The sequence below is a fragment of the Protopterus annectens genome, chromosome 1.part2 (genome assembly GCF_019279795.1).
Source record: "Protopterus annectens isolate FY-2018-M chromosome 1.part2, PAN1.0, whole genome shotgun sequence".
Taxonomy (NCBI): domain Eukaryota; kingdom Metazoa; phylum Chordata; order Ceratodontiformes; family Protopteridae; genus Protopterus; species Protopterus annectens.
Window position 1 is genome coordinate 623955223 of NC_056727.1, and position 17160 is coordinate 623972382.

General features: G+C 42.9%; 1 protein-coding gene across 1 annotated transcript in view; it reads left to right on the forward strand.

The window, feature by feature from the left end:
* FH (fumarate hydratase) overlaps positions 1 to 17160 on the forward strand; it is a gene marked incomplete in the record, with an annotated part of 726003 nt that overhangs the window by 467043 nt on the left and 241800 nt on the right. Inside the window, 1 exon segment of the mRNA XM_044058045.1 lies at positions 3769 to 3934. Within this exon segment, the coding sequence (XP_043913980.1) occupies positions 3769 to 3934 (166 nt within the window).

A 17160-nucleotide genomic window follows, 5' to 3' on the forward strand; every position in this document is an offset into this window, starting at 1 on the left:
CATGCAAGTGCCTCAGTATATGTGGGTCTATATGTCCGCTTTGAATTGGGCGTGATGGGTGCAACGTGTACTACTGACAACCTTATTGACATTAGGAGTACTTTTATTGAGAACTTTACCTCCAGTGATCTTGTGTAAATACCTCTCTCACATACCATATCAGTTTGTTTGAGAATTAACTGTTTGTCAGTAAACATGAGGTAAATTCTACATTGCCTCAGGATGCCCATATCCACCAAGTTGGAAACGGAGACAGTAGGAAAGTTCATATCCATGGCAACAGACACTTTTTTATTGATTAGACTGTTGGAGTGAGAATATCACTGTCAGCAGTGTCCGGTTTGCAACTATGTGGAGTTCACTGCAAACTAGTCCTGTGTGCAACTAAATATTGGAGAAATTTCAATTGTGTTTTACAGGAAAAGTGTCACTCAAGGTGTCCGAGTCTGTACAGAGCACTGCCAAACACTTGAGGGGAAACTTAATATGTAGACCCTGAAAATTTAAGGATGAAGTATTTAGGCAGATATTCTGTAGTTATAAACAAATCAAGCAGTACTTACTGAAAATAAAGAATTAGCTTGTCAAGAATGATGAAAAGAGGGTAGTTGCATGAAGCTAATGCCTAGCTTCTACTATTGCTGGTCTCAGCACAGGTTCACTCTGCTGGGATACAATGCTCCTTTGCTTCTTCTCGCACCAGAAGCAAAATGTTAGCACCATTCCCAAGATTATAGGTTTAATGCATATGATTCAGATTGATCCTTGCCCCATCAGTGAGGGGAGTCTAGTATTAGATATAACAGCTACAGAGAATGTGGGGCACACTGATTACATTCTAAAATCAAGCTAAAAATAACCTTGTTTGTAGTGAGGGGAACCTAACTGTGATAAACTTGTTATATTTAGGGTCTTTCTTATAAACTTCGCTCTGTTATAACCATGAACTACCACACACACACACACACACACACACACACACACACACTGCAGTCATCATGAAACTGCATGAAAAATCAGATTTAAAAGGAGCAAAACATATCATAGTAGCTCATTGCAAAGTGCACTTTGATCAGTCAGCACAGATGTTGAGCACTTTGGCCCAAATTCCGAAACGTTACCACCATGTGTACACCTTGATGTAAAATGTTTGTAGTCCGAGGCTGCTGTACCACAGTGCTGCAACATGGAGACATGTAACACCATGCTGGGCTGTCTCCACAGCTATCCCATATGCTAGTGAGAGACATATACTAATTATCCATGTGCTGTTCCCTGGAACTGCCTGTGAAAAGACATTTTTGCACCACATTGATTCAGAGAATCACTTAGCTTTGTAACGCGGCAAGGCCACTCTTGGATCAAGGTTGAGATAAGTGTTGCATTTAGTGGCCAGATAGTGGTAGTGTGTGGGTGTCTGCCTGGGAGGTCACAGTAGGGGGGATAGTGATGGAGTTCATTAGGCAAGGGTGTGTGTGGGTGGGTAGAATGACTGCAGGTGAATTGGGGTGGCTGTCATACTTCCATGTACCCCTAGACTAATGAGGAAAGCGTACAACTTTGTGTTGAAGTGATCACTCCAATAACTCTGAAGACGTGGGTCAAGGGAACTACTAGCTATCAGGAAGAACACTAAAGATGTGGGTGGGTCAGTGGGAACTCTAGACAACAAGAAGAACCTTTCACTATTGTGGCTTAGTAGCACTGGTACAAGATGTAGTCAGGGAGATCACTAGACACCAGGGATAACAGACTATACCCAAAGGGCACTTGTACAATGTATATGATGTAGGGAATGCTAGCAACCAGAGATCACACTTGAATCTCATTCCTTAACTGCCCTTACTCATAAGGTTAGTCAGGGTGGCACACTGTTGACTACCACAAGAAAGTGCCGATCTACATTCATGTAAGTTAACAGCAATTCAGAGACATGCAAATCAGCTGATAATGAGGTCTTTCCTCATTGTGGCTAATTTGTGGCTAATTTATCTAGGAATGCGGCCATTACTGCATTACCGGAACAGGGCCTTTTTACCATAGCTCTTAACATGAACAATAGGGGTTATTTCTGAATTCCTGGGGTTCTTTTAAATCAGAATAAAACAAAGTATGGCATAGCCACGGCAAACCCTTTATAAATAGGTATGCTAAAAAGCTTTTGCATGATTTCTTCTTTAGGTCAAATAAAACAATTATTTCCAAGCTGTATTTAAAATCACAAATTTTGCAACGTGATTGAAAAAAATATGTTAATATAACCACTAAAAATGACAATATAACACATGTATTAGCTTAAAGTGTGTGTGTGTGTGTGTGTGTGTGTGTGTGTGTACATATTTCTTTAAATGTTTAGGTCGTCTGCTTACAAATGAAGTATTTTACTGTGGTTGTGAGGTACTTTGTTATGCATTGCTTGATTTATAGAAGCTCTCATTTTTCTATTTAAGCTGTCTGGCTGTTCAGTCACTTTGTGTTCTGTACACTTCAGCTGTGATGGATTTTGCAGAACGTCCTTGATGTTGCCTTAAATTTTCATTCTGTTCCTGAAAACATTTGTGATTGGCAAGTCACTAAAGATTAAAGCCACTAAGTAATACAAGACTATTAAAATCCTGAATTCTTATGTTTTGGTAAATGCAGTAATACAAACCATGCATCTTTATTTTCTAAAGGATTAAAAAAGGATTTTAGTGTCCCTGAAATCTGGGCTTTGTTCTTTATCTGTGGCTTTGTCTCTTGAACGTACAAATTTGAGAGATGTAGATTGTGTTACTCAGCTTTTTTTAAGCTGGTAATATATTGGGGCAGCAAGAACTGCTCATGTATTGTAAAAAAAAATGATTGTATCTCTGTTTATGACCATGTGTTTTGTGTGTGTGTGTGTGTGTGTGTGTGTGTGTGTGTGTGTGTGTGTGTGTGTGTGTGTGTGTGTGTGTGTGTGTGTGTGTGTGTGTGTGTGATCAAAATGGCTATAAGAAATTCAACTCTTGAGCTTCACTCTTTTGAGATGAATCTTTTTTTAATCCATTTTTCCAACACATAACTTAGTTATGATCAGAGTCTTGATAATAATTCTGTGTTACCATGTTTCAGTTAGTTGATCTATGCAGTAGCCCTCATTGGTAAGCCATCTGCTTTTTCTTGGATGGAGCCTCCGTTAAGCCTAGTCTGTTGGAGCCCCTCTAAGGTGTGTAGGCGTATACTAGTGTATTATTTGCAAAAGGTGCAACTATCCACTCTTCATTGTCATTGTGTAATTTGGAGAAAGTGAGCTGTGTTAGTAGTTGGGTACAAACTGATGGGACACATGGGCTAAGTGTGTCATTGTAATGCAGGCCTTGATTTCCCAGTGTGAAATAGCATAGGGTGCACATACTCCCTAGTGCAGGAGCCAGTGGCCAAAGAATGCTGACTTGAAACAAGAGAGGATGAACTCAAGTTAGGTCAAGTGATACTTGCCTGGTGTTTGTGTCAAGTGTTCAGACAGTAAGTGAACTATAATTCAACTGATGCTTATCTGTTATTTCTAGCAGTAGTTGTGTTATTTTAATTTGTACTTATGTACACTTGACTGTAATTTCATTAGGCTATATACTTTAGATTCCTTAGCAACTGTTATTTATATGTATATATACCTCAAATATACCTTCGACAATAGGAGAGGCTACTGCTTTGTCATAATGCCATTGTTTTATAATTCTTTAAAAACAATACTTTTTGTGAGTAGAAATTGTCTGCTACCATTTATGTATTTTCTTGTTGAAGGAATTTAGTGGATATGTACAGCAGCTCAGCAATGGCATAGCGCGGATTAAGGCAACCATGCCTCGAGTGTATGAGTTAGCAGCTGGTGGCACTGCAGTTGGTACAGGCTTAAACACCAGAGTAGGATTTGCTGAGAAGATTGCAAAGAAGATTGCCGAACTCACAGGTTGGTATCATGTAGTCAAAGTCAGCAGATTAAGAGCTTTAGTTCTATGTTTGTTTTTTCAAGGTACTACCTAGTCACTTGCATCTTTCCAGTTAACGTAGTACCTAATGTCTTATTCCATTTATGTAAGTGAATTGCATTTCTTAAGATTACGGTTTCCCTTTTGTGGTTTGCATCTTCAAGTGAAAGAGAGAAAAACAAATTTGATAAGTAGCCATTTATGCTATTCACAATGCTGTATGTTTTTTTGTACTTCATTTATGTCTTTGTTTCTGAAAGTACAATTTCATGGAGGTGACAAAAGTCAAATCCAAAGGTAAAGCCACTGCACACCTGCCTGTATTATGTGTGTTTGAAAATGCAGCATTTGATGTCCCAGTGTGCCTTCACACACCTCTCAATAGGTTTCGCAGAGTCCTGATTTGTCAAGTTCAGCTTTGTGGTTACTAGAATTAAGAAAAGTGAAGTGCTACCGTAGATGCATGGTTTTAAGTGGGGGTATTATTTGCTAACTATAAAAGAAGGATATATCTGTATAAACTGGGGGAAAACAGTGGAAAAGAGGAGAATGTATTCTGTTAGCCTTTAGACTTCGCTGTATACCCAAGGGTTAATGAAACCTAGGTGCTCGTAGCATTCCCAGTTCATAACACTAGCAAGTTACCAGTCCATCAGTGTAAAGTGACTGAAGTTATGCAGAAAAACAAATAGTTATAGCGCATGTGCATCTTCCTTCATTTTATGTTGAATTCCCTGTCAGTCTGCCATTCTTGACTGCAACTCTATTCCTTCTAACAGTATTTATTCATATGTTCAAAGGACAATTGTCAAATCTGTAAGAAGTATAAATAACAGTACAGGGCAGCACAGTACAAAAGTGATGCTATGAAATGCTCGTGAAGCTTAGGGGGTAATTCACTAAACCCTACACAGAGCGATTTTCTGTGTAGGAATAGTGTTGCAGCCAAAACACGGAATATGGTTGCTGGAGCAAGCCAGGAAACAGGGCTGGGGGCATGCATGAGTGTGCAGACTCCATGCGAACACAGAGGTGTCCTTGGAATGCAAGTCACCTCATCTGCTGGTGAAAACATGCAAATGAGGTGATTGTCTTTAGCAAGCAGAAAGGCATCCGTGTAGATGCCGTGTCTGCAGGAAAAATGTATGCAGTTACAAACCGTGTACCGGACTATAAAATTTTAAACAGGGGCTGTAACAGCCCAAATAAAAGGTTGTATATGTCACAGTAGTCATGCAAATGGCCAAATCTATGGCCATTGACACGAAAAAGTAAAGAAAAATTTATCTTTTTTTTAATACATATACCACATTTAAGCGGCATGCAGAGGCGTGCAAACATGCTATTTAAAAAACAAAATGTGTAAAATATGAAATGTAAAGGTATGCAAAGTTATTGCTGTATAGTGGTAAGCATGCAGAGTCGTACAATGGCAGGTTATAGTGGCAGCTAAGGAGAGAGGCCCTGGTGTAGTGCTTTATCCAGGGTATATGCAATTAGATGTATGTAAATGAGTCAGGGTTATTGAATTGCAAAAAGGACCTCCATGTCCATAGGTACTAACTATGGTAGGGCTAGAACTGTGTTGGTGTAGGCAGAACAGATGGGTACCATCCAAAGGTGTGTGTGTCACCACATGTTAAACCGGATTGGAGCTTAGCGGCACCTGTTTGCGCTCAGCTAAGCACAGCTGAGCAAGGGGGTGTGTCTGAGGCTGCTAAGTTATACTTAGCCCCACGGCACATGCTTCAGCTGGTTAAAGAAAAGCTAAGTGTGCCCAAGTACAAGGGAGGGTGTAAACTGCTGTGAAATGTTTACACTAGCTCCACTGGTTTGCGAGGAGCGCCACAGGGCTTAGCAGTGGAAGAAATTGAAAAAAGAAAGAAAAAAAGAAAATAGCCTGAGCAAGCCAATCAAGTATAACAGACTGATAACTCCTGTTCCACTGACACTGGCTCATTCAAACCCCTCAATAATATAGCTGGAAGGAGAAATGTATCATAGTCAGCCAATCACACAGGCTGCATCTGCAGCACACCAGTATAAAAGTATACATAACTCCTTCAATCTGATTTTCCCACATACTCTGCACCATTGGAGTACATACTTGGGAATTTTAACTGACAAAATGATAAGGGCTGCTGCTGCTTTGCTGCATCTGTATGTGCTAGAGGCTGAGGTCAGTGATGATGATGATGCTGACAAGAGGCCCAGACTGAGGAGGAGAAGAGTGTTTTGGCCCAGGGTAACCTTTCATGGGCTACATGAGATGGAGATAATACAGCGCGACAGGGTGGACAGGGACGTACTACCGGAACTCACCGAGTTCTGCCACTCTCAACTCAGACCCAGAGCCAACAGAGGGGAACCCATCCCAGTGGAGACAAAGGTATGTGTAGCCTTAAGACTACTAGCTACAGGTACTTTCCAAAGAACTACTGGGGACATCATGGGGTTTCACAGGCATCCGCATCCAGGATACTCCACCAGTTCCTAGATGTCATGCTAACACATGCCAGTAAGCACATTTATTTCCCCAACACCCCTGAGGAGAGAACCAGCAATATGAGTCTCTTTCACCATGTAGCACACTACCCAGAGGTACTGGGTGCCATAGACTGCACTCATGTGCACAGCAAAGTACCACTCGGTGAGGACGGTAGAGTCTATGTCAACCGCAAGTGGTATCACTCCTTTACCTGCCAGGTTATGTGCAATGCCCAGGGCATTATCATCAGTGTGTGTGCTGGCAGCCCTATCACGACTCCCACATCTGGCACACATTGCAGCTGTACCAGGCATTTGCCAGGGTAGCATCCCTACGGCCATCTAGTATGGGATGCTGGCTACACAGTGGAATCATGGATGACGACGCCCATCAGAAATGCACACACACCAACTGAAGAATGTCATAATGAGGCACACTCACAAGCTAGGAACATTGTAGAGTGTGTGTTTGGGCTGCTGAAGTCACGGTTCCAGTAACTTGACATATCCGGTGGAGGCCTGCAGTACTCTCCAGCTACATGTGCACACGTTCATAGTCTCTGGAATACTACACAACATGATCCTGCAGAAACAGCTGTGGCAGGAACATCATAGGGAAGGGAGACTCGGACCCCCACCATTGCCAAGATCCCCACAGGCACAGGGGTCTTGGAGGAGGAACCCCCTGAGCCTGTCCCTGTAGGCAGACGTAGGTGTGCGCAGTACGTCCTGACCTTGGCAATGAGGCAATGCATAGCACATACACTGACAACCTAGGGACCTGGGGACTGACACCTCACTCCAACTCGTATATACACCGTAAAATGGTTGCCAGCCACATCACACTACCTATACCTTACCATGTATAGGCTGTGTACTGTGTGCATCCGACAGAGTCTGCCCTTGAGCACTGTCCTTTCAACTGTTTCAGGCACAATTATTTATTTTTATCTATTTATTTTACATTTGTTAACTGGGAAAGTCAGACTTGGAACAAAGCCAGTTTTCAGCAGAGGCCTGGGGAGAAACACTCCAGACGCATGTCTTTGTAACATGGGAGGAAACTGGAGCACCCGGAGGAAACCTACACGAACGCAGGGAGGACATGCAGACTCCTCACAGAAGGCACTCCAGCCAAGAATCAAACCGGAGAACCTCTTGCTGTGAGGCGACAACACTACCGCTGCACCACTGCACTGTCCGTCTGTGCTGCCTACAAGGTAAGTCACTCATCTTAACAACAAATAAATGGGGTAGTAGACTGTGGTAGCATATGTATGGTATTGCTGCATGTATGCAAGGGAATGGAGTGGGCTACCAGGATAGCAGCAGCAAACTGACAGTTATGTGGGACAACAGGAACTGTCTGCCAAATACTGGCTGCCCCAGAATATGCGGTAAGCCCCAAACCACGAAAACCCACTGCACTATGTGAGAGACTTATAAACAGTAGGGTCATAGGACATATGCATGGATGTCAATGTTGGAGTCCCATACATTCCTCTTAACCTGTTGGAGCAAGGAATCTGTACAAGGCCATAAAGAAATGTGGGCCAAAGGCCCAAAACATGGAGAATTGTTAAACGTTGCTCTAACAAACGTAGAAAGTTGATAGAGTAACAGGTTTTACAGTAGCATGAATTCTCTGAAGGGTTAGAAGTCTGAAACTCAAATGTCTGTCATTACTTTCTAACTTCAGTCTGTAATGATTTTCCAGTAATTTTCCACACAACCGCAATGTTAAGAGAAATGGACCCAAAATGTGAGGCAAACATTTGGACATTCTGTGAAAATCTGTACAGTTGAGAGGTATGGTCCCCTACCCTGCACACACCTGTCTTCCCATAGAACTGTAGTAACAGATATGTTTGTAAGGTAATAGCATTTGGCCACACATTCCCTGGGCTGTCCCAATCAATTTGCTAACATGTTCAATTTACACAATATGCAGAGATCAATGTGCTAAGTATGTGTGTGGTGAATAGTGTGAGGAAGTAGGCAGCACTGACTAGTGGCTGTTGTGGCTCACTGGACTAAGTTGATCACTGTAGGTGACAGGGTCCATAGTTCGAGACTCGCTGTGCCTACTGTTTTGCATGTCAGCTACACCTCTACGGTAGGTGCTCTACAGGCTGTCCAGAAGTCAGTATTTGTTACTGCAGGAAAGCTGGACAATGGAGGGACAGGGGGCCACAGATATGGACAGTACACAGCTCTGAGTAACCTAGATGGTGTCTACTAGAACAGCAAGTTGTGACAAGTCAGTCTAGTGCCAGGATACAAAGGCTGCCACATAACTGTGTCAGTTCTCACAAATCAGTGTGCACCATCCATACCCCACAAATTTCAGGGTTTCTCAGAATGTCCACACATATGCTTCATATATCTGTTCTGTTTGTCATAACATTGCATTTGTCTGGCAAACTATTGGCAAAGCAATACAGGTTGATGTGAAAACATCAATGACAGATTATTAAGACCGTCTAAGAAAATAGAAGCTAATACAAAACCAGTCTACCAACTGTCTACATTTGGAAGAGCAATATTAAGATGCTGTCCCCATGTCTGGGCCTGTGTCTGACTGGGATATGTGGCCCTGTCAAGATGTCTGGCTGTAAGAGTTTGAGATGTATGGCCAACATATGTAGCCTTAGAAGAACAGTGCAACACAAACTGTCTTTGGACCATAGCAGATGTATGGGGCACAATGCTGGCCAACCTGCTAAACAGATACACTCAGAGGTGTGCAGTCAGTTACCCTGTGTGTGATGTTACGATTTCTACCCCATTCACACCACAGCTACAACTGCATAAGAGCAGCAACTGTGGATAAAGCCTGTGGCTGGAGCAGAGCAAAACAAAGGGCCACATATAAGGGGAAGGAGGAACCACTGGCCTCGCAAATGTAGAATGTGCAGACTACAACACATTGTGCAGTAGCATGGGTTCCCTGCAGTCTATGGAGTCAGTACACAAATGTCTGTCAGCTGTTCCTCAAATAAATCTATACTGATCTGCCACTGACATACCAGGACATCACAGTGCTGTGCAAAATGTACATCACATGTTATGCAGAACTCTGCTCAGTCCAGTACACTCTGTACCCACCCTAGATATGACTCTGTTAATAAGGATAGCACACAGCTAGGAGATCCCTCAGCCAGTACATCAGTGAGGTGCTGGACTGTTTACAGAGGTTCATCAGTTGATTGGCTGTAGCACCCAAAATCCTGGACCGGAGTACGGGTAGGTCTGGACTGGAGTCCCTCTGTTACTGTTGATTGTCATACTGGGCATGCTGCTACACTTGACTACTTTCAGCCCATGTCTGAACACACATCTAACTACAGAACTGGGATGTGCCTATATCCCTTCTGCATACAGACAGATATGTACACCTTAACTGTCCTCACCCCCATCAGACATGTTTACCTCCATCTATCCGTATGTGGTACATACAAGATTTATCTGGATCTGTTGAGTGTGATATACAGGGTTCCTATTAAATGAATAAAGACGCATTCTTTCAAATGTGTCTTGATCGAACTTGAAAGCACAAAAAGGCAAAATAGCGAAACGGCATATAAGCAAATTCTTTCCCTGGGAAAGAAATCGCTTGTCCGCCTCCGTTACTTTGCCGTTTTTGTGACTGTAGTGCAATCTTGGAGTTGGTATACTTAAGTAGGGGGGTGTAGGGGACGAATCCCCCTCCCCCCACTTTATGTAATATTTTACATTTTTTTTTTTTGTGGAACAACGTTTTTTTTTCTCTTGGAAGAAAATCACTGTTCTAAGCATTCGGGATTGTAAGCTTGCACTTACATGCGTTCGATAAATCATTGTTCGCTTTTTTAAGTGTTCGATGATTTAACATAGACCCGATATACATACAGATATATAGGTAACATATACAAATATATCGTTTACAGACTGGCAGAAACGGGGAAAGAGACAGAGAGAGAGACCCTGAAAGGCATACAGTGCTGTACTGCAGCAGCCAAAAGTACACCAGTTTTAACCACTGGCATGTGCAAATCCTATGGTGAAGCCCATTTTGTAATGGTAGTTAGGAAGGGGCTGTAATCTCATATCAGTTGCTGTCTGTGTTTCTGTATATATTACATATACAGCAGAATACAGACACCCAACAGGCCTATGTCTGTGTAATGGACACCCATATTTTGGCCCTGTGACTACTGTCCTCCACAACAGTGGTGTCCCTGTCAGCAGTGATGTTATCCACCCCAACAGCACTGGCAGACACTCTCTACATGTGTAATTCCCATGACGCATGCGATAATTACATAGTGCTCGTCAGCAGTGATGTTATCCACCCCAACAGCACTGGCAGACACTCTCTACATGTGTAATTCCCATGACACATGCGATAATTACATAGTGCTATAGTGTAGATAGGTAGTGGTTCAATTCCCAACAACGCCAACTGTGTGTGTTTAAGTATATCCCTTGTGGCTTTGTGTGTATGATGTTCATCGTGTTTCACTGTTGCAGTCATCACTGTAGGGTTATTCCTGCCGGCAGGCAGCCCTCGGTCAGCCAGAATCCCAAAGTCTTGGTCCGGCATCAGCTGTTCAGTCATGCTCCTTGACGTCAGAGCACCAGGAGTACAAAGCTGCCAGCCGACACCATGTTCTCCAGTCTTTCTTGCCGTGTGGTGGAAGCAGTTCGCAAGTGCTGATCGGCTGACTCCTGATATTTTTCGTGCTTCATTCCAAAGACTTTCTTCTTCTTCTCAAAGCTAAGTACCCCATTGGGGAAACTTTTTTCTTGCTCCAGTCTGATGTCAGAAAAAGTTAATAATTGTATTTCTTGTGGGAAGCAAATACCTCATAAGGATTTCCACTCTTACTGTATTCCTTTTTAGGCCCTGACCATGACGTAGCTAGTTGTCGGTTTTGTGCTAGATTTAACCAACGTATTATTAAGTGGAGATACGATTTTGCTTTTCACTACTTTGGCAGGCGATTTAATTACAATATGTCGTCTGACACGCTTCCGACTACCGGAGTTCACAAACGACGCAAGGATAAGGACATGCTTCCGAGGTCCAAATCAGACGACTGTTTACAAGCGGAGCCAGCTCCAGGTTCGGCCGTCGTCAGTGAGGCACTTTCACAGCCCCTGTCGTCGGCCATTACAGAACCGATTGCCGAAACGGACTCCAACAAGGAGCCAACTAGTCCTTTGAGTACTACAGGTGCAGGACCTTCGGACAATGCTCCCTCGGATGGGTCCGGAGCCGCTGTGCAGGTACCTGCTTCTGAGGGGGTTTTCAGGCCTACACAGCTTCAGATAAAGGCAAAGACAAAGGCGAAGACTCCTTCTAAATCAAAGACTCCAGCCCAGGCCTCCTCTGATTCAGGACCCAAGTCTCAGAAACAAATGCTTAAAATGGCGGAGGACTTACTAACTATGATTAGGGGCTCACATCCCCCCCAGACAAAAGGCCAAGGCAAGAATTGGATTATGAATCCTCTGATCAGGCATCTATTTTTTTAGTGTGTTCCTCTGAACAGGAATATACTTTCCCTCCTTATGAGGATTCTGATGCTGAGGAATCCATTCCTTCAGCTTCTCCCCCTGAGGATTTTTCTTTTGGGGAAACTTTACATGACATGAGGGAACATTTTCACTGGGAAGGACAAGAGTACTCTGAATCTAAGAGAAGACTTGGGGATTTCCTTCTTCCCCAACACAGACCCCTGGCTATTCCTCCTATTTTGGATATTGTGGATGATGTTTTTTCTGAGGCTAATTTAACTCCTGACTCCTTTCCTCCAGCTCCTGCAAAGCCTGACAGATATTACAGGGTCCCTGATTCCCACCAGTTCCTTTATAAAAATCCTGCTGCTGATCCAGAAACCATTTCACAGGGTCCTAAGGGTGTTAAGGCTGCCTCTGCTAAAAACCCTATTCCGTCAGATAAGGATTCTAGAGCTTTGGAGAGATGGGGCAAAAAAGTGTATACTTCTGCTACTTTATCCATTAGGACTTTAAATTGTCAATTTCATATGCTAAAATATCAGCAATTTCTGCTGTCTGTTATGAGACAAAAGCTAGGTACCATTTCTGCATGTGCAGATAATAAGGAATTACACGATTTGATGCATGCTACTGAGCAGGTGGGGAAGCATGGCTGACACAGTGGTTTTGATGCCTTGGAGGCTTCATGCAGGGCGGCTGCCACTGGCACAGTCATTAGAGGGCATGCTTGGTTAAAGGAACAAAACTTGCCTGATCAAGTGAAAGCAAAGTTACTGGATGCTCCTGTTCAGCATAATGTTTTGTTTGGGTCTAAGGCTGAAGAGGTGATAAAGTAAATGGAGGATAAGGCAAAATCCATGCAAACGGTTAAGGATTTCTTACAAGTTCAGCCCCCAAGATTTAGCAGAAATTGGCCAACTAAAAATTGGTCCTTTCCCAGCTCGGACAGGCCTCAGAGGGGTAGATATAGGCACTCCAGAGGGAGGGCCCAAGCACAGACCTTTTACAGACCTAGACAGTGGAGTGCTTCCACCCCCAGGGGTGGAGAGGACAGGCCTCAATCTTACAGAAAACAGGCTCAATGACTCCCCCTGCATGGCTCCAGGAACCTCTCTCCTGGAAGCCCCTCTAGGAGGAAAACTCTCTCTTTTTCACCAAAACTGGACTTGCATAACCCAAGACAAGTGGGTTCTGGATGTAGTTTCAAGAGGTTACAAATTCCACTTTCATACCTTGCCAAGACCAAGCGGATGGCCAGACCTACCAAAACACCAATGGACAGAGGCATTAAACCAGGTGGGATCCCTCATGGCTATGAGGGCCATAGAACTGGTTCCACCATCAGAGACTGGGCAATGCTTTTACTCAAGGCTCTTTCTAGTTCCCAGAAAGCAAAATTCCTGGAGACCCATCCTGGATCCGTCAGTCTTAAATACTTTCATGGAGATACCAAAGTTCAAGATGCTTACTCTGCAGCAGCTCCTGCCAAAGTTGAGCAAAATGCATGGATGGTGACATTGGATTTAAAGGAGGCTTACCTACAAATCCCTATCAGACAGGAGTGCAGAAAATACCTTGGGTTCAAGGCTGGCTCGAAACATTACCAATTCTCTGCGCTGCCCTTTGGCTTGTCTGCTGCACCCAGGGTCTTCACCAAGTGCCTGGCACCAGTGGTAGCTTACTGCAGACTCAAGGGAATTCAAATTTACCCTTATCTGGACGACGTCTGCTTGAATAAGGCAATCAAGGATGTCCTACTCCAGCACCTGGAATTTGTTCAAAATCTATTCAAGTACCTGGGATTCACTGTGAACATAAAGTCAAATTTGACACCCACACAACAGATAACTTTTCTGGGTGCTTTCCTAAACACAACAACCCAGATGGCATTCCTGACATCCGAAAAACAACTTCAGCTGGCTTCAACTTTCAAACCTCTGGCGTTAATGTCTCAGCTAACTGCAAGGAAATTCCGGCAGGCTTTGGGTTACATGGCCTCCTGCATCCTTCTCATACCATATGCAAGACTGTATATGAGAAAAATACAATGGTACCTAAAAAGTGTATGGTCCCAACATTGCCACAGTCTAGACACGCAGCTTGCTGTCTTGCCTTGCCTGCAAAACGAATTCCATTGGTGGACCATGGCACGTCTTCAAAACAAAGGGAAAGCCTTCAGTCTGCCTCCAGCCAACCAAGTGTTAACCATGGACGCCTCGGATTATGCATGGGGAGCCCACTTGCAGGGGAAAGGTCTGCAAGGTTTTTGGACAGAGGATCAGAAGCACCTACATATCAATTTAAAAGAGATGTCAGCTGTACAGAATGCCCTCTTGGCTTTCAGGGATCTTCTACAACCAGGACAACTACTGATACGGACAGACAACACCACAGTTATGTGGTACATAAACAAACAAGGGGGTTCACACTCCTACTCCCTTTGCAGACTAGCCATGACTCTATGGAACACAGCTCTAGCTTGCAGAGTGGATCTACAAGCTCAGTTCCTGCCAGGGAAACAAAATATTCTGGCAGACAGCCTGAGCAGGAACCTATCGGACCCACATGAGTGGATGCTAGATACCCAAATATTCAAGATGATTACAGAAGCCTGGGGCTGCCTGGACATAGATCTATTTGCATCCCCCTGCAACTACCAGCTGCAGATTTTTTGCACAAGGACACATTACAAACTAGCATGGAAAGTGGATGCACACTCATTCAGTTGGAGGAACCTCTCGGGGTATGCTTTTCCTCCACTACCTCTTCTTCCACGGTTGTTATTAAAGATAAAGCAGGACAAACCCAAGATGATATTACTGACCCCAAATTGGCCTAGTCAGTTTTGGTACTCAACACTGATGAATCTATCCCAGGAGCCTCCTTGGATTCTACCTCAGATTCCAAATCTTTTGTCCCAACACCAGGGCCAGGTTCTGCACTCTCATATCAAAACTCTCAGCCTGGCGCATCCAGGGTCGATGATTTATCCTACCCTTCCCAAACATGGATGTCATTTTAGAAGTCAGACGCCCTAGCACTAGAAAATCTTATGAGGGTAAATCAAAGAGATTTTGCACCTGGATGCATGATCAGGATTCGGATCCCCTCATTCCTAATATCCCACTGATTTTACTTTACCTGATAGATATGTTACATAAGGTTTTATCCTTCTCCTCCATAAAAATACATGCCTCGGTGCTATCTGCACATTACAATACAGATCCTCCAATCTTTTCACATCCACTTCTGAAACAATATCTCAGAGGAGCAAAGAATTTAAGGCCCCCTAGGACACCACCCATACCTGCCTGGGACCTCAACTATGTTCTGGAAAAACTTACTCTGCCTCCTTTTGAGCCTGCTGCCACATCTGATATTAAGTATTTATCATGGAAGACTACTATCCTACTGGCTTTGACTTTAGCCAGGTGTTCTGGTCAGGTTACTAAATTCTGTGGTTAATACAGTATTAGAGATGACACAAGAGACCAAGGCTCAAACTTTAGCAATTTTATTTTTAGCTTTTAACAATTAAGGTTTGTAACAAAAAAGCAATTGACTAGTCAATATGCAAAAAAAACCTATCACATTAATATGCAAAACCTAACCTATGACCTATCACATTAACAATTATAAAAACTGTTAAATCATGTACTTATGCAAAACCTAACCTATGACCTATCACATTAACAATTATAAAAACTGTTAAATCATGTACTTACAAGCATATGCAAAAAGAAAATCATCTTTGCCACTGATAGGGGGACTCCAAACCTATTCAGTACAGCTATCTGTTCAGTCAAGACAGGGCCGACACTGGCAGGCAATGCTGTATGCTCAGTTCAGGCTCTTGCTTCAATCAGATCCGGATACAAGCATATGCAAAAAGAGAATCATCTTTGCCACTGATAGGGGGACTCCAAACCTATTCAGTACAGCTATCTGTTCAGTCAAGACAGGGCCGACACTGGCAGGCAATGCTGTATGCTCAGTTCAGGCTCTTGCTTCAATCAGATCCGGATGATGATGAGTTCCAATCTATTACCAACCTCTGAGCCTTTTATAGGTTTGAGCATGCCATAGGGTCAATAGGTTCAATTGATTACACCTAGGCCATTAGGTAATCATTCAGCTGATGATATTTAGATCACCAGTTTATTCATGAGCTAATGAACTGTTTTTAAAACATTACAAATCATTTCCTGAGTTGTCAACAAGCCCGTAATGTCTAGTTTTATACATTACTTCCTCCTTTCAGAAAGCCGTTTGCCCACACACCTGTGGTATAGTTCCTCTTTGAAATCCCCCTCTGTCTGGTAAACAACTTTTAAACTGGCAAACAACTCCAAAGGTTAACTAAAGTTCAGTTATACCAGTACCAGTGTACAAGGCTTGCCTTTAAAGCATAATTCTTTTAGGTTTCATGTATGTATATAACATTAAGCAGCATATCATGTATTTATTCAATTAACAGCATATCAATCTAACATTAACACCTACAAACACACAGCAGTTCAATGGCTTAGGGCATCAAAAATCAGGTAAACTGTGTGGATCCGTCACAGGCCACCCCTTGCACTAAGCAATGATCGCTGTGTGCTTCTAATAATGTGCAAAATTGACAGCATTTTATTGTATTTTTTCATGACCTTACAATAAATGCAGTAGGAAATTAAGCAGAACAACACTGAAACTATTGTGGTCAGCAAGAAAGGGTGTAAAAGCAAGTTAAACCAGGCAGAAGCCTTTGGTGACCACATAAAAATATATCATACCAATGTGAAACAGACATGTCTTGAATTTCGTTTGCAATTTGAAGAATGGTACCTTTGTCTTTCATACCAATGTGAAACAGACATGTCTTGAATTTCGTTTGCAATTTGAAGAATGGTACCTTTGTCTTTAATCATTTTAATTACAGTTTGATGCGCATCATGTAAAGTCTTATTCAGCAGGAGCAGTACAGCTTGCCCTTCCTGCTTAATTTGTTTAAAGTCCGGGTGGACTAGAGATGGCCATCTAAAAGTGTGCAATGGTTCTATGCTAGCATTTAATGTGATGTCCATCCATCTAGTCAATCTGATTAATTCCCCAGTACAAAAATCAGTGATTGCATGTACATTACTTTTACAATGTGCTCCACTGTTTGTGATTGTTCCATCACTCCAAGCCAGCTTACAGGAGGATACTACACAAGCTGTGGTATCATTGA